This window comes from Phodopus roborovskii, unplaced genomic scaffold (assembly GCF_943737965.1).
Source record: "Phodopus roborovskii unplaced genomic scaffold, PHOROB, whole genome shotgun sequence".
Taxonomy (NCBI): domain Eukaryota; kingdom Metazoa; phylum Chordata; class Mammalia; order Rodentia; family Cricetidae; genus Phodopus; species Phodopus roborovskii.
Window position 1 is genome coordinate 26811102 of NW_026126567.1, and position 19221 is coordinate 26830322.

General features: G+C 33.5%; 1 protein-coding gene across 1 annotated transcript in view; it reads right to left on the reverse strand.

Moving 5' to 3' along the window:
* The window catches only part of Csmd3 (CUB and Sushi multiple domains 3), a 1059412-nt gene that overhangs the window by 686599 nt on the left and 353592 nt on the right, over positions 1 to 19221 (reverse strand). Inside the window, exon 6 of the mRNA XM_051202442.1 lies at positions 9497 to 9609. Coding sequence (XP_051058399.1) covers positions 9497 to 9609 — 113 coding nt within the window. The remainder of the gene's footprint in view (positions 1 to 9496; positions 9610 to 19221) is intronic.

Below are 19221 nucleotides of genomic sequence, written 5' to 3' on the forward strand. Positions count from 1 at the left end.
ATGCTAGGTGGCACAGTGATAATACAGCAGAGATGCTGGCAAATGAAGCATACCCAGTCGAATGCATTCATATAACAACTGCATTTGATTATACAGTTATAAAGACAAGAAGAATTTTTGCTAAGTAAATAATACTCAGTGGTCAACATAAGTTACATTTCAATTATGAATAATATATTATTCTAGTCTCGTAAAGAATGCAGCAATTCCCAAAGGGGGAAAAAAGTAACATTCAATTCGAAATATGCAAATAAATACAAAATATATTATGAAAAAATACAGTGCAAAATACAAAGTTCACATTTTACACTGGTTATTTGTTTGAACATACTTGTTAAATTAAGTCATTTATTCCTGCTTAGTTCAACGTGTTTCAAATGGCTACAGGAGCATGTACACTAGAAAAATGTGTGTCAGGTTGTTTCTATTGTTAAAACTTTGGTTAGTGGGTGGTTGAAAGTTTGTGGGCCAGAGAAGTAGATAATTAGAAGGTAAGGGACACTGAAGGCTTTCACAGAAGTAACTGATGTTATTTCAGGCTGATACTTCCCCTGACAATAACAACAGCAGATAGAGATAGGACAGAGCATTGCTCTTGCCACATGTCTAGAATGCAGAAAATATGAACCTGAGAATCCCTTGCCTCTGCATATCTGTGACTGTCTGCATTTATGTTTGGACTCTCCCTTTCTCCATCATTACTTTATGTTTTTTATCATCCTACTATTTCAATAACTAAACTAAAAAATATCCACTGAGTTTTTGTTATGTCATTAAGATATGAAAATAATTATCATTTTGGAAGTCTCACAGGTGATGACCAGGATTTGTAGAGGTTAAAGTGAGTCATAGATATTCTAAATCATAATTGGTTTTCTGGACAAAGGAGATACCTTCCATAGTAACAAGGTTATTCTATGTTAGATAAATTATACAGTGTTTTTTTGCGTTTTTAACAAAAATGTCCTTTCACTTCACAATAGTTTATAACCATGTTTTAGGTTTGTATACATTTTCAAAATGTAAGATTTCTAAAGGTGTATGTTTTATATACACATGTGTGTATGTGTGTGTATACTTACAGAAATGCAGTCTAATGAATCTCACAAGGCTAATTTAAAAGTTATTTGCCAATTGTGTGATGTAAGTTGCTGAGTGTAATTTCAGCATTATGCACCATATAGTTACATATGTACCTTTAATAAAAATCAGCTAAAAATATTTCCTGAAAAAATTCAATGCACAATAGAAAATTAAAGCCTCTACTAATTCCTGTGAATGCTTTGTATAGTCTATCAAACACTGCTTCCTTTACAAATGATGTGCTTGAAAGTGTCTTTGAAGCAAGTTTTAGTCAAACATTATGTATAATAACACTGCTGTTGCTACTGTGAGCAGCAATAATCTGTTTCTCTGCTTCTTATCCTTAGACAGACATTCAGAGTGCATGTTGTAGAATTTCAAAAATGACCATTTTTGCAACCTTTCACTTTTAATCTCTACAAATGCAAATATCTATATATATTAACATTGATGAGAAGCAGAGAGCTGCAAGCATTAATACCTATTTCTGCAGCTGCATAATGTGACCTTGCTCTTAATGCTTTTTGAGAAATCTGCTGGTTTCTAGAATAGCTTCTGAATGCATGCTTCCTTCTCTAGATGAATACAATGTGGGGCATAGAGCTTTGCAACCTTTTCCTATGTCCTTGGGCAGGTCGTAGCCCATAAGTAAAGTAGAGGTGTGATGATTATATAGAATAAGGCATATGCAGATATTCTGTAAGTGTAGTTCATTATTTGTGTTTGCATAATATTTATTATTTACTGACTACCTACAACAGGGATGCTGTGAATCAAGACTGAAAAATATAGTTTTTACCTCCTTATAGCACATTTTGTTCCTCCCAAATCCTCCTGAAACTAAATTTCTATAAAGTCATGGTATAATGAAAGGGATAATGGAATATATCAATTTTACATAATCCTGTTGTTTTACACTGGGATGAAAACTGTAAGGCTCAGTGGAAGTGTTTGTAAACTCAAGACTAGCACATAATAAAAGCAAACCCCACCATCATCCAATAACAAGAGGTCTAAGATCTATGTTTCTATAAGAACTCTCTCCATCATTGGTGTTAGTGAGGAATGGCACAGACACCCATGTCAGTATCTTACTCACTACTTGCTGTACTACATCTATTTCTTCTGAAATTAGTAACTCATAAGAAAATAACAACTTTTAGAAAACACCCACATTCAGGATAGCAGAAATATAAAGGATAGTAAAGTATGTTTATGGAGTTGGTATTTTAAACCTCACTGAAAGCTAAATCTTGGACTTGTAGTTAGGTACAAGTGAAGTAACAAAGAACAAGGACTTGGTTATGGGACATGTATGTAAATAAAGATCAAATATCTACAGGTAGTGTGGCTTAAAAGAACTTCCACTAGTAATGATGGAAAGGCATGCAAAGGACATCACAGAGCACAAAGGAGACAACTGAGTTCATGCTAAGAGAATATCCCATTAGGTCCTTGTGTACATCAACAAGGAATGCCCACAAGTGAATTCCTTACTAATAAGAAACAGCTCTAATAAAACCAGTATTTTCTTTTTTTTTAAGTTCAGTAATATATGATTATATATTTAATTACAATGTTGGGGTGCTACGGACCAAAGAATGGTAATGAGCTACACATCCAACCCTGTACGTTGTAAAATAAATAATTTGGTTTAGATTTAAGGTCCTTTTTTTTTTTTTTTTTTTTTTTTTTTTTTTGCTCAAAGTGTGTCAATATTTTAATTATATAAACACCTAGGATTTGCAAGGTTATAGGTGTACAAATGGCCACTGATTTTTTTATGATTACTTATCTTTATTTAATAGGTCTATATTCTCTTTTTTTTTATTTTTTTTTTAACCTGTCAATCCCAGTTCCCTCTCCCTCCCTCTCTCCCTCCTTCCCTCTTACCCTCACTCCCCTCTCACATGCACCCTGACCACCCTCCCCTCCCATCATCCCCCCAAGCCCATTCCACATGTAAGACTATGCTATCAAGGTGGTGTCACCTAAATCTGTCAAGTCATTTGAAGTAGGGACTAGGACTTCTCTCCTGTCTCTAGGTTAAGGGAGTATCCCTCCATGAGGGATGTGTCTGCAAGGTCCTTTTATGCACCAGGAATACTTCCTGGTTGCACTGTCTGAGGTCCCTTAGACTGCTCAGTCCTTCTAGTCAGGGGGTCTGAGTCAGTCCCATGCTGGATTCCCAGCTATCAGTCTGGGGGCCCATTAGTTCTTCCTTGTTCAGGTCAGCTGTCTTTATCTGTTTCTGCAACCTGGTCATGTCCTCTATCTCTGCATCTTGACAACTAACTTATCCACCATCATGGAGCCCTCATCTAGTACCTGTTGAAAACAGAAGCAAACACACATAACTAAACACTGAGTCGAACTAGAATCAAAACCAGTATTTTCTTGAGAATGTAAATTAATTCTCCACCACTATTAAGAATCACAGGCTATTCTTACATATGTAAAAGTGTTTGGGAAAAGAAATAAGTATTGTAATACTGAAGCCCTTAGCACTTACCCAGAAAAATGAGAATATATGCATAAAGACTTTAGCATAATAGAGAACTGTATTGTACAGATTACTCTTCCAATTAGTGTACAATTAGAAAATACCTAACAGTTAGCTACTAGTATAGTATGTCTTAGTAATACTGCTTGATGTATGTTATGAATTTAGTACAAATTAAAATGATATTCTCAACTATTTCCATAGTCTCACAAATTCTATGAGCTTATAAAATAAGGTAAAATAGTTTTACTTCATTTTGAATTTTTAATATTAAAATTGCCTATATTTTTTACATTGCCTTGAATTAATATAAAAAGAAAAGTTAAGTGTTATTTATGCTGTCATTTTTAATGGAAGTATTTATGATGTTTCCTGTCCACTCATCTCAAACTCATGTTGATTTAACTACCAAAGGAATTGATTCTGCTTATTAGAAATTAATAAAAATATATACACCTCATCTAGTAGCTGATTAAAACAGAAGTAGACACCCACAGCTAATCACTGAGCCAAAACTTCTGAAATCCACTTTCAGAGAGGGAGTAGTGATAAGAAAAAGGGGACAAGACCAGGCTACAGAAACCCACAGAAACAGCTGGCCTGAACAAGGAGGAACTCATGGATCCCCAGACTGATAGCTGGGAAACCAGTATTGGACAGACTCATAGCCCCTGAATATGGGTCTCATTAGAGGTCTGGGCAGTCTAAGGGACCTCTGAAGTGGAACCAGATGTATCCCTGGTACACAGAAGGACTTTGAGAGAACATTCCCCATGGAGAGATACTCCCTTAACCGACAGACAGGAAGAAGGGCCTAGACACTACTCCAAATGACTTGACAAATTTTGATGATCCCTCCTGGAAGGCATCACTCACTCTGCCTACAGAGTAGGAGGGTGGGATGGCAGGGGGTTTGTGGGCCATAGGGGTGAAGGAGAAGGAACTGGGATCGATATGTAAAATAAGAAAAAATTATATGTATGTGTGTGTGTGTATATATATATATATACACACACACACACATACACACACACACACACACACACACATTTAAAATACTTAATATCTATTACACTTTTTCAGATCAATTCATTATTTTACTTTGGTATTCCTGTTATACTTTGTGTATTAAAATATGGTTTTAATTGATCCTTTTTAAGAGTCCCCCAAGACTACTCCAAAAAGTACTTTTGTTTTGTGTGTGATTTCCCCAGTCTATCTGTGTGATTGCTCTGTCTGTTTGTAGTAGCAACTCTTAACCAGTATGAGTGGATTATAAAACACCAAAGAATGCCCCCTAATTATATATATATATATAATAAAATTGTAAATATAATCATCTGCCTTATAGTTAATGTTAGCTAAATTAACTGTCTCAGATTGGTCTCAAACTCCATAAGCTGAGATAGCTTTGACATTTCCTAATATTGATGTCTCTATTCATGGTACTAAGATTACTGGCATGTGGAGTCATGCCTTATAGGATCAAACCATGGATGTTATACATGCTAGGTAAGAACTCTACTACCTGAACTATATTCCCATCACACATGACTTCTTTTCAACTTTATTTTTTTGTGTGTGTTTGGTGGTTTGGATCATCTAGTCATCTCTTAAACCCCTCATCGTTCCCACTCAAAAACATAGCCATTGTTTTCATAAATAGTTATTCCTTTCATATATGTATTTGTATGTACCTTATCTTCATTTTCTCAATATTAACATGGTTAGCAAGCTAAAATTTTAAAAAAGTTACATTTTATTTGAACTGAGAGAAGAGATTTTTAAATTTTATTCTGATGAGTAGTTCATTTTGATATTAATTGGATAAGGAATTAGAAATAAAGTAATAATTACCCAATTTACTGAATCTTACAAGTCTGTAATTTACTAACAGAATTTAAGGTTTGAGGTCTATGAAAAAATAGCTAAATAAATCCTTAGAACTATATTTTTTTTGTAAAAGCTAGTGTTTTATTAATGAGGAATAAAATAGTTTTTCAGTGTTTTAATAAATAAAATTATCTCCATGAAACTAGAAAATTTTCACAATACAAAGTTGTAAATTACAGAATTTTACATAATTTCAGTTTTTAGAAGTCTCAGTTTTATATTGGTATGACTATGAAATATTTGTTTACATTCCAGAGGAAATATTATCAGAAAAGTACCTAGTGTGAGTTTAAACAGCCCTACACTTATCTCAAACAGCCATTTTGAGTATTAAAATATCCATAATACCTGTGCTTTTATGTTTATAATGCTAATTAAAAAATAAATTTCATAGACAAGAAAAGCCACTAATGCAAGAAGAAAAATAAAATTTCTTTTCTGATTATTTTTCCTACAACAAAATTTAAACTAGAATTTTTTCCAGGTCAAACTAACTATTCAGTATTGAAAATGGAAAGAAATTTAAAGAAAATAAATCAAAACCAAAAACAGATTTCAAGTCAATCGCAAACACTAAACACCAAGAAAATTTAATATTTTTGTTCTCAAAGTACTCAGTACATAGAAAATGGTAGCTTATATCATAAGCTTCAAATAATGAGTTTTACACTTATTCTATAAGCATAAAATTATATATATTTATAATAGGAGGGTTTTGTGATAAGTTTCAAATATATAATTTATGAGTTTTCCCATAACACAATATAAAGGAAGCTTAATTAATGCTATGAGTTTTAAAAATAGGTGTGTACACTATGTCGTTTGTCATTATAATTAGCCTAATTTACCTTTGCAAGAACTGTAGACATTGAATGTCTGGTCCAATACTTTCAGAAGAGACCTAACTATTCATAGTTACCAAATTACATGGGAAGGTTTCACAACTAAGGATATGGAATATCTTACATCCAGTTGAATAGATAATAATTAAAATGAGTTAACAAAGAATGTGTGAGAATACTATAATAAAGAAGTTGCCTATCAAAATTAAAATACTTGGTTGACTGCTTTAATAAAGCAGAAATTAAAATAAAAACCAAACCAAAATCCTATCGCCGTCACAGAAATGATCTAAACTGTTTTTTTTTTTTTTTCTTGTTGTTATTGTTGTTTTTTGTTTTTTGACACAGGGCATCTCAATGCAGCTCTGGCTGTTCTGGAACTTGCTCTGTAGACCAGGCTGGCCTCGAACTCTCAGAGATCCACCTGCCTCTGCCTGTCTCCCAACTGCTGAGATTAAAGACATGCACCACCACTGCCAAGTTTATTTCTATACTTTTAAGTTCGAAATATATATATATATATATATGTATATATATATATATATGTGTGTGTGTGTGTGTGTACACACACACACATACACACACACACACACACACACACACACACATATATATATATACATATATATATATATATTCCAAAAGAAATTATTTTGGGGAAGAAACCACATCCCAGTTTAACTTACTAAATATCATACTTTTAAATGTGGTTCTAAGAAAAATAACTTTTTTCTCTAAAAGTGTGGGCAGATTCATTGTAACTATGTGTTAATGAAAGGTTATCACTTTTTATTTTTATCTCTGGCTCCTCAAATTAAATATTCAATCAGTCACAATATTTAAAGAATTTCCTTTCCCTGACTGTGAGATGTGCTTTTTCACTCCTTCCAGTGGATGGCCACATTCTCTCAAAACCTTTTGTTGAACCTGCCCACCCTTGAGTACAATAATATTTTGTTGCTGCCTGACAGATTAATGCTTTTAAAATTAATATTTAAAAATGTGTATGAAATTGAGAGTTGCTCATTTGTATATGATTTTGAAAATTACTCTTCCAAAGAGAATATATGTTTATAAACATTTGGAAATAAAATTAGAAATATTAAATAAAAACTTAAAAATAATACAATCCAATAATAAAACTTTTAAATATATATTACTGTGATATCATAGTTTTAAACCACATCATTTGCATTTAAACGTGTGTGTGTGTGTGTGTGTGTGTGTGACTGTGTGTGTGTGTGTGTGTGTGTGTATCCTACAAATCACCCTACCATTTGATTCTTGTATTTCTGATAATAAGAATAAATTAAACTCCACAAAATGCTTCTTTTTCTGTTTTTACCAATTTATTTGTGCATCATTTTTTTAGTGTCATAGCAAAATAATCAATCCTAAAGAAATTAAACTAAATTTTGAAAATATTAATCAATTTAATTTAAAGGGAGAACAATGGAAATAACCAAAGATACAAATCTACTGGCAGTTCGAATCATTGCCTCATAATCCAAGAAATAAAATCTCGATTTGATTGTTAGGTTTTATAAATTATGTTATAGTAAAATAAGATAGCCTTTAATATTGAAACAAACATTACTTTTCCCATGTTTTCAAATTTAAATAAAATACTACTACTTCTATTGCTTAGAGAAAAGGCATCCCACAGAAAGACTTCCTGACTCTAATATAAGAAGATAATTAAGCAAAAAAGTTAGAGGTTAAGTTTTTGAGTTCTAACTACCATGCATGTTTCAAATCACTAAGAAGAGGAATCACAAGTCTAAAGTAAGGTAGCTGAAAATTGGGAAATTAGAGAGGTGAACCCTGAAATGAAAGGGTTTACAATAGTTACTTCATCTTTTTTAAGGTACCCTGGCCTCTGAAACACAATTTTAGAGTACAAATTGATCGATCTGATAAAATCTTCTATTCAAACATTAAAATAAACATTAGTTCAAATTACCATGAATGGATATCTGTATTAATAAAAGCTATGAAAGATTTCTGTATATATTTATCATTATAAATTCTTTTATAAGGAATTTTCTGTGTATATTTAACTTATAATAAATGTGATGGGATATATTTTGTGTGATGGGAAATAATTAACAAATTCATATAATTTTTGCACTCAATTTCCATTTATTGTGTAAAGACATGTTAATGAAGAATTTCTTTAGGGAGTATTCTATAAATTACTTAAATTATTCTATTAGAAATTTTAATTATAGCAATCTAATGTTCTATTATAAAAATCCAGACACAACACATACTAAGCTGTTGTAATTGACAGAAACCTATTTGATTCAATATATGTAGAAGTCTGTTATCTTCAAAATATTTGTTGCTGAAATTTGTAGGGCAAAAGAAAATATATGTTCTGATACTATTTCAATTAATAAGTGTAAGCTATCTAGAGTCACAATATTAAATTTACAAAATGAATAAGATTAAAGAATACCAGAAGAAATATTTAAAAGACTAAATGCAAAACAAAAAAGTTAATGGAATATGTAACTATGACAATGTACCCTGAGGCTTAAGCAGTGGCTAATACACTATGGAGATTAAAGTAACTTACTATATATGTAGTCTAACATTGAGTCCACTGGGAACACACACTATCACTTAGTATTATAGGAACTACATTGTTATTAGAGCTTTATCTTCTAACTAAATTTGCCCAGATGAGTTTTCCAAAATAACACATCAAAAATTATAGCTTACTTTTTCAATATTATGCCTGTTAATAAAATCAGTAGATAACAACTCTACTAAGGTTAATTTACCTGCAATAACTGACAAATTATGTATGAAAATGGACTTAAGGTGATAAAAAAAACACCCATTCACAACTATAGGCTTACTGTAAGAATTTGTAGCATGCTTTCTGCTAAAGCATGTCATTAAATCCACATAGTGTATCATCTGCAAAACAGTCTGAAGTCATAACATTCTTTACTATGTTGTTCTATAAAAGTCTACTAGTTTTAATGTGTAATTTAGTTGTGATCACATTATTTTCTAAGAAAAAAATTATATTCTTTTCTGATTTCAGTCCCTCTTCATAAATGCTAAAGGCATTTTTCCATTTTTTTCTCAGACCACATGATGCCATGGTGCATACCAAAATCATTTTATACATCAAGGGAGACAGAGTTAATATTAAACATACCTTGGTAAGGAGCACTAAAACCACGGTAGCGGTGATTGCTGTCTGTAATAAAATGAAGTCTGAGCCAGTTTTTGTTGCTGATAATTGGTGGTGGTATATTCATTCCAGACAACCTGAATTATGAAAGACAACAACATAAAAATTTAAAAAGCTTTTCGGCAGTAAACATTCTACTGACTTGTGGCCAAAAAATATCTTCCTGCATAAAATATAAAAAACAATGACTTTATACTGCCAACATTTTGAGGAAATGCAAAATATTTACATTTTATAACAATCATAGTATAATAATATAATTTCAAACCTTCTGCTCTGATCAGGTTGCATGTATTACTGAAATCTATAGAATTCACAACTCTAAATCACTACTTTACACTGATATTAGATTTGTCATCTTGATAAATATTAAATATACTGAGCTTTTTAACTGATGGTGATATCAACGGTTATTTTTTTGCAAAAAACAACTAAGCACGATGTGCCCATCCTAGTTATTAACCTCCCCCAAGAAAAATTTTAGCTAAGGAACTGTTTTTGTAGAGGATTAGAGAGACTAGAACAACCAGAGACTAAGGAAGTCTGTTGTGAGATTGTATCTTTTATATATTACAAGGATGCTGCAATCTTGAAATCTCAATGTAATAGAAGAGTTTATACTACTGAAATAAGACATCATGACCTAAAGCAACTTTTGGAGGAAAGGGCTTATTCCCATATCTCCCTCACCTATTCCATCATAAACTCATGGAAAGAACTCAAGGCAATAACCTGATAGGAGAATATGAATAAGAAACCATTGGTGTGCCCTGCCTACTGGCTTGCTCTTCATTCCTTACTCAGCCTATATTCTTATACAAACCATAGCCATCTGTCTAGGGATAGTATCACCTACAGTGATCTGGCCTATGATCATTAAGGTTCTCTCTTATTAGACATGTCTAGATATAACATATTGATGTCTATATTTATGAACAATTTTAAAGAGAAAGAAGTTATGAATGGGAAGGAATCGAAGGATTTATGGGAAGGGAAAGAAAAAATAATATAAATATAGCTTCTGTATAGAACATTTAAAAAGTTAACTAATTTTGAAAGAATACTTTACAATGCAATAAAACCAAATGTACTGACCTAGCTATGTTTTCTCAACTTCAGTATTCATAGATATAGTCAATACTAAGCAGATATTAATTCATGTTCCTCAAAGTGGTAAAACCTAACTTTTGCCTAAGATCTCTCTCTCTTGCTCGCTCGCTCACTCTCTCACTCTCCGTGTCTCCCTCTCCCATACTTCCTCTCTTGTTTCTTTATGTTTCGATGTCTTTTCTCCACTGGCCCTGAGTGAAATGATTTCTTCAGGCAGATCCTATTCTCCAGGACCTTGTTAAATTAATTGTCCTGTGTTCAGCCATACTTTGCACTCCTCTGAATCATTCATTTATCTTATCTTAGGACACTTTAATGTACTTCTTTTTAGGACTGAAATAAATATAATTCAATTTTATTTACTTACTCTTAATCATTGTCAGACAAATCAGCTTTGAAGTAGGAAGGTTAAACCAGATGCTTAATCTCATTCAACATCCTCAGAGAACACCTTGAATCCCTTCTTGTCTCATTTGTTACTTTATGTAATAGTAAGTTTTCTATTTTTTCTACTATTAGAGATTTTCTTGTAGCATGTCAATCCATATTTTAAGTACATTAATTAATTTATAATATAGAGATTTGTGTTTTAATTATCAAGAAAATTAATAAATAAAAATATCAGGGCACAAAACTTAGTTTTATAAACATATTTATTTGTTCTCATTCAACAACACCTTTTAATTCCAATTTTATACCATTATTAAATATTTTCAACTTTTACTTTTCCAGAAACCTATCTGGAATGCTATTTCCCTTCTAAGACTTTTATAATGCCTAACATGCATGTGCTCTCAGATTTAAAACACTTATGAAAAGTAAAGGGTAATATGTTTCTTACCTTTGTCTATATTGCTTTTTAAATGATGATCATTAGCTAATAACTGATCATTAAGGATATGTTAACTCACATATAATGAAAAAGTCAATTAAATTAAGTCATAACTTATTACAAAATTCTCAAATTGTGTCCTGAAATTTTGTACAGAATTGCTTTTAGAGTCAGGGAATATGTACTTCTCAGTATCTTGTTTTAAAGTTGCTCTTATGTAACCATTTACTTTCTAACTGTTATTTTTGTTTGACCTGAGAATGTGATAAATTTATATGACAAGTTATCTTTACATATCTATGCTATAAGAAAAACAGTAAATGTCATGCAGTTTATAGAACCGCTACTGTTATTTATTATTTATTAAGAAGTGCTACTGTATTAAATCAAAACAGAAAAAGTACCAATATTACAATTTTTTCTTTAAGCTTATATTGGACAAAAAAAAGGCCATGTAATTAAGGAATGGAATGAATCTTGAAAATCCTATGCAACTCGTGAGCATAATTCTTCAGTTACTGTACATGTAGCCAGATTGAATAGTTTGCATTTTCTGTAACAGATGTGTGAACTGTCTGGGTGTGATAGGAAATAGCCATTGTTTAGTTGAATGAATTTATAAGAACACATGAAATTGAAGTATATATCTCAATAGATTTGATAGGGGTGATTGCTCATAGAGTTAATTGACCAATGAGGAAAGAGCCCTGTGATTGTGTATAACACGATCCTATAGATGGGACACATGGGTAATACAGAGGCAAAATAAATAAATAAAAAAATAAATAGGTTCATAGAACACCAGCATTCCTTACTCTCTTCTTCCTAGCCTGCTATGATTTTCACAAGGCTCATTTCACTCCTTCATTTAACAAAATTTCGCTTGCCTTAGTTTGTTAATAGCTATTCTACAGGAACCCTGTTCAGAAGGATCGACTCTATCAGACAATATTTGGTAGTACACCTTCAGGCGTAATTACCACAAGTTGACATCTACAACTATAAGCATCAATGTTCCATGACAGCAGACTTACATCTAAGGCAATTGTAACACCTTTTGCAATTTAAGATGATATAATATCTGAGATAAATTGTTCCATACCTATGGCGGATAATTTTACAATGCAGGACTTTAGAAATTCATTTACTTCATATATAGAAGGAATTTTAGTAGAAGAAAATTATAAGTGGACCAATACATACATTTTTTTGGTAATAGCAATGGGTTTCATCATTAATATGAATTCTTAAAGAAATGGTTTGCGATTAGAGCAAACAATAAGGAACTTGTACAAACCATAGGAGATTTAGTAACAAAGATTCAGAATATTGAAGATGGCAATAGAGAGCTGACAGGTAGAATACAAAACATGGAACATAAAAATGACCAAACCAAAACAGAAACAATGAAGTGCATTAACATGCTAGCAGGAACAGCTCATTCCTGGTCGGACTCAACTACTAATAAGTTTAAAAAACTGGAGCATCAGATGGAAAACAAGCAGATAGAATCTGTTCCATATCTGAGGATAATGGCAAGGTAGCGGATAGAACATTGTTTCTGGAAGGCAATTTACATGCCATTCAGATAATATCTAAGGATTATTAAATATTAATATTAAATTAATATGAAAAACATGGAATCATTCATAGTTGGAGAAAGTAAGAAACTGACTGATGCAATGAAGTTTCTAGAAAGTTATGTGATTCCAGAAGTTCATATACTCAAAGAAGAAATGATGAATAAATTTCAAGCCATAGAAGACCTTAAATCTGACACATCAGAAGAAGAACTACAGGTAATGGGGCATGCAAGAGACTTAAAATTATCTACACAATTTAGGGTCAGGGGAGCTTTCCTTGTTTGTATTTATGAAAAATCAGCAACAACAACAAAAAAAAAAACACCTAAAAGGTGTTATTGCATATAAGTGGGAACCAATGCCTATGAAAGATTTAAAAGGTATAAAGGAAGCTGTATCCTCTTATGGCATGCACTCACCATATGTTCAGCAATTAATAGAATCATGTGCAAGGAATAACAAAGTGACTCCTAAAGATTGGGATCAATTAATATCAGCTGTCCTTGAAAACTCCTCTCAATTAGAATGGAGGGCTTTATGGAGAGAGGAAGAAAATGATCTTGAGTTTCAGGGCTTAAAAAAAAGGTTATAAAGCTCCCCAAGGTGAGGGTCTTTATGCTAATCCAAAAAACTCAAGCTGCCTATGATGAACTCATCTTGTCTCTATGCAGTATGGCAGCTTTGAATGCCTTGGATAAGGTTCGTGAACTACGGGAGAGAATAGAATCCTATACCAATACAAGGCAAGGACCAAGAGAATGTTTTAGTGTGTTTCTAGAAAGGTTGTCTAGGACAGTACAATTACAGGTAGCAGACACAGATTCTAGGTGAATACTCAGAAAATCATTAGCTTATGAGAATGCGAATCCACAACGTAAACAAGTGCTTTGGCCTTTAAAAATCAGATCAGCACCCTTTGATAAATGGGTCCTATATACAGTCAATATTGAGTATAATACAATAACACTGAAGCCTGAGTAGGATAAGCCATATCTAAATGCCTGAGAAGATATCAAGATAACAGAGGTCTTAACTATGGTGACATAGAAGCTTGGGTAGGGGAAGCCAACTCCATAGGTTTGAAAAGATATCAACATGGCAGATGTTATAACTGTGGTAAGATACGACATCTAAAAGAAATTGTAGGCAAAGCATCTCTAGAAATAAAACTCCCAGGAATGAATCGAACAGAGGGCCTAAGCCTTCTGGGTTATGTAGAAAGTGTGGCAAAGGCCAACACTGGACAAATGAGTGTAGATCGACCAGAGACAAGCAATGAAACCCTTTACAATTGGAAAACTCCTTGCAGGGCCTCTTGAAGTCCCCTATGTCAAAGGTGGTCCAAATATTTCCAGTTACAGTGCAGGACAATCTCCCACTGGACAATTAGAAAATCCAGTGCCTATTGGAAAAACTCATACCTCTCTGGTATGACAAACTAGTGACAGAAGTTTAATATAACATGAAAGAAGGAAATAAAAAACGTATATTTTGGCAAACCTCTATAAACAGGCAAAGGCCTATATTGATAGTTAAGATGAATAACAGACTGGAGGCATTGTTGACACGGGGTGGATATAACTATCATAACTAAAAAATCTTGGCCTCAGAAATGGCCCCTGCCAGAGGTAAATGTTCAATTCTTAGGTATTGGAACCCTGTCTTAGGCAAAACAGAGCACAAGATGGATTGGATATATAGGACCAGAAGGACAGAGAGGAAGGTTGAGACCATATGTGGCTGATATAGTGATAAATTTATGGGGCCGTATCTATTACAGCAATGAAATACAAAGATTAACATTCCTCCAGTATTAGATAGGAACCATTAATGACCTCATTATTGTGGAAAAAATATTATAAGATACTATAAAACATAGACACCAAATATCCAGGCTGTACAAAAACAGAACACAAGTGCCAAAAAAAGAGGAACCAAAAGCCATACCCTTAAAATGGTTAACAGATGAACCTGTCTGGGTAGGGCAATGGCCTATGACCTCTGAGAAGTTAGAGGCTTTAGGAAGCCTGTTTCAGGAATAGCTAAATGCTGGACATGTTGAAGAATCTACCAGTCCTTGAAACTCTCCTGTATTTGTTATCAAAAAGAAATCTGGAAAATGGAGAATGCTTACAGACCTGAGAACCATCAATAAAGTTATCCTGTCAATGGGCTCTCTACAGCCTAGAATGGCCTATTATAGTTATTGATTTAAAGGATTGCTTTTTCACTATATCTTTTCAAGAACAAGATAAAGAGAAATTTGCCTTCACAGTACCTAATTACAATAATTCTCAACCGGTGAAGAGAAATCAATGGAAGGTTTTTCCACAAGGAATGCTAAATTGTCCCACCCTGTGCCAATATTTTGTGCCAAAGCCATTGGAAATAGTTTGTAAAGAGTTTCCACAATCCATAATCTACCATTACATGGATGATATATTGTTAGCTGACTTTAAAGTAGAAATGTTAGAAAAAAATATTTGAGAAAGTGAAGGAAGTTGTACCTCACTGGGGATTACAAATTGCTCCCGAAAAAATACTAAAAAGAGATTCTATCAACTACTTAGGATATAAAACAGTTCTACAGAAAATTAGACCACAAAAAAGTACAGATTGGGAGAGTTCACTACCAGACTCTTAATGATCTTCAAAAAATTACAAGAGATTTGTCAACTGCAAACCATTATTGGAGTAGAATGGCATGATTTGAAAAACTTGAAAATGGCCCTAAAAGGGGACAAGAACTTGAATAGTCCACGAATACTATCAGCTGAAGCTGAAAAGGAATTAGAATGGGTAGAAAAGGGGATACTAGAAGCACATGTGGACTGTGCGGATCCAAACCTAGACTGTATTCTGGTTATATTACCATCTAGAGAATATACTCCAGGGATTTTGATGCAGAGAGAAGATATCATATTAAAATGGATTTTCTACCACATAACAGAATAAAAAACTGAAAACATATACAGAAAAGATTTCTGACTTGATTATAAAAAGTAAATTCAGACTTTGTCAACTAACAGGAAGGGACCCAGCAGAAATTATAGTATCTTTACTAGTGAGAAATTTTTCTCCTTATGGAAAGATAATGAATATTGGCAGAGAGCATGCAGTAATTTTTTGGGAATGATTAGCAACAATTATCCTAAAAGTGAAAAAATCAAATTCATAAAGAAAATGATTTGGATCCTTCCACACATTGTAAGAAAAACACCTATACCTGGAGTTTCTACATTCTACACTGATGCAATCAAATCTGGTAAGGCAGGATATAAATCAGGAAAAATAAGTAAAGTGATTCAAAGCTTTTACAATTCTGTACATAAGGCAGAATTGTATGCCATTCTCATGGTACTTATGGATTTTACAGAACCCCTCAATATAGTTACTGACTCTCAATATGCAGAGAGAGAGAGAGTCATCTTACACATTGAGACTGCAGATTTTATTCCCAACAATACAGAATTAACTTCATTGTTTATACTGTTACAAGATACTATCAGAAATAGGACTATATATATATCTCACACATCAGATCCAATACGGTTCTGCCAGGTCCTCTAGCACAAGGCAATGATGAAATTGATTGGTTATTGATAGAAAGTGTGCTAGAAGCTTCGGAGTTTCATAAGAAACACCACGTGAACAGCAAAGTTTTAATGGCCTCTTGGGCAAAGAACTGTCTCCACCTTGATCACTGATTTGGACGAGCAGTCCTATGTGATAGTAGGAGACAAACAGGGTAAGAAGCCTTTGTACCTTACCTCCCTGCTTTTTTGTGGTTTGTCAGGTACTCTAGGCCTTAGCAAAACTGGCTGTACCAATGTAGCTGTGAGACCTTTGATGACTATCCAGGTAGCCTGCTGTTTCTGTCCTCATTGCACCTTTTGGAAGTTTCCCATCCACACTTCCTGTCTACCCTAGTAGTATTATGTCCCTTCTCAGGTCTTGATGAGGTTGAAGATTAAACTATCACAACTATTATTCTCTCTTCCTAGTTAGATATATTAGGTACTAGACCTAAGCTTCCCAGCTTAGGACAACTCTATTGTAAACTCAGTTATGCCTTCACCATAGGACTAGATATGTAGGTCTTAAGTTTGTATGTTCTTGATATTCCTTTTCTTAGTGCACACTTGCTATTATCTATTGTGCATATAGTTTTGTACAAGTCTAAATCTTTTCTTTAGACTAAAAGGGGAATTGTATTGAGATATTCACTTTGTCTGTATCTGTGGCATTGACCACGCCCACTGGGAGACAGGGATGGATATGACCTGGGAAACTAAGTCTGAGGAAGAGCCAGGAGCACTCCCTTGGTGGCTGGACACGGACAGGAGAGATCTAGTGTGTAACCTGCTTGTGTTCATCTGTCTAGGTTGTAAGTTATTTCTCCCTGAATAAACATCTGTTCAGCCTTTTTGTTTATCCTGCCCCTTATTAAACCACGATATCTCCCTCTATCAATCTGTCTCTTTTCTTGTTCTCATCTATTAATCTGTCCATTCAATCTTCCTGATCCCTCCTGTTCTCCTCCCTCTCTTCTTCTGCCTTCCTATTTCTCCCCACTTCCTCCCTCCTTCCTCCCCATTGCCAGTTCCTAGTTTATTCAGAGGCTCCTGTCTCTTTCCCCTTGTTTTGATTTGCATTTCCCTGATAGCTAAGGATATTGAGCACTTTCTCAAAGGTCTTTCAGTTATTTTAGATTCTTCTAGGCAGAATTATTTGTTTAGTTTTGTACCCCACTTTTTAATTGAATTATTTTGTGTTTTGGTGACTAGCTTCTTTAGTTCTTGGTATAATTTGGAAATCAGCCTTCTGTCATATGTGGGGTTAGTGAAGACCTTTTCCCACTGTGTGGGCTGCTGTTTTCTCTTGCTTCTCAGCTTCAGCAGTTCCCATTTATTAATTGTCGATCTCAGTGTCTTTGCTACTGGCATTATGTTCAAGAAGTGGTCCCCTGTGCCAATTTCTTCAAGAATATTTAGCACTTTCTCTTCTATGAGATTCAGTGTGGCTGGATTTATGTTGAGGTGTTTTTGATCTATTTCCACTTAAGTATTTTTTTCTTTTCTTTTCTATTTTTTTTTGTCTATCTGCAAACTTGTACATGTCTGCATTCAGTTATGCCAGTCCATTTGTTGAATTTGCTTTCTTTTTTCCATTGTAAAGTGTTAGCTTCTTTGTCAAAAATCAGGTTTTTGTAGGTATGTGGGTTAATATTAGGGTCTTTAATTTAACTCCATTGGTCTACCTGTCTGTTTTTGTGCCAATATCAAGCAGGTCATTAGTATAGCTTTATAGTAGAGCTTGAAGTCAGGGATGGTGATGCCACTGAAAGTTCCTTTATTATACAGGTCTGATTTGGCTATCCTGGGTCTTTTGTTTTTCCATATAAAGTTGAGTGTTGTTCTTTGAAGTTCTGTGAAGATTTGTGCTGGGATTTTAATGGGGATTGCATTGAATCTGTAGATAACTTTTGTCAAGATTGCCATTGTTGCTATGTTGACCTTACCAATCCAAGAACATGGCAGATCTTTTAATTTTCTGGTATCATCTTTATTTTCTTTCTTTAAAAACTCAAAGTTCTCCCTATATAGGTCTTTCACTTGTTTGGTTATCATTACCCCAATATATCATATGTTGTTTGTGGCCATTGTAAAGGGTGATGTTTCTCTGATTTCTTTCCCAGCCCCTTTGTAGTCTTTGTTGTCTATATATAGTAGGACACTGATTTTTTGATTTGTTTTTTTTTTCTTTTTTTTTTTTTTTTTTTTTTTTGTGTGTGTTTTTGTTAATCTTGTATCCTGACACTGATGAAGGTGTTTATCAGCTGTAGGAGTTCTCTGGTAGAATACTTCTGGTCACTTATGTAAACTCTTATATCATTTGAAAATAGTGAAAATTTTGCTTCTTCCTTTCCAATTTGTATCCTGTTGATCTCCTTTTATTTTCTTATTGTTCTACCAAGAACTACCAAGAGAGAGTGTACAATCTTGTCTTGTTCCTGATTTTAGAGGAATTGTATCACATTTCTCTCCATTTAATTTGATGTTGCCTGTTGGTTTGCTGTATATTGCCTTTATTATTGTTTGTTATGTTCCTGTTATCCCTGATCTTTCCAAGGTCTTTATCACTAAGGGGTGTTGGATTTTGTC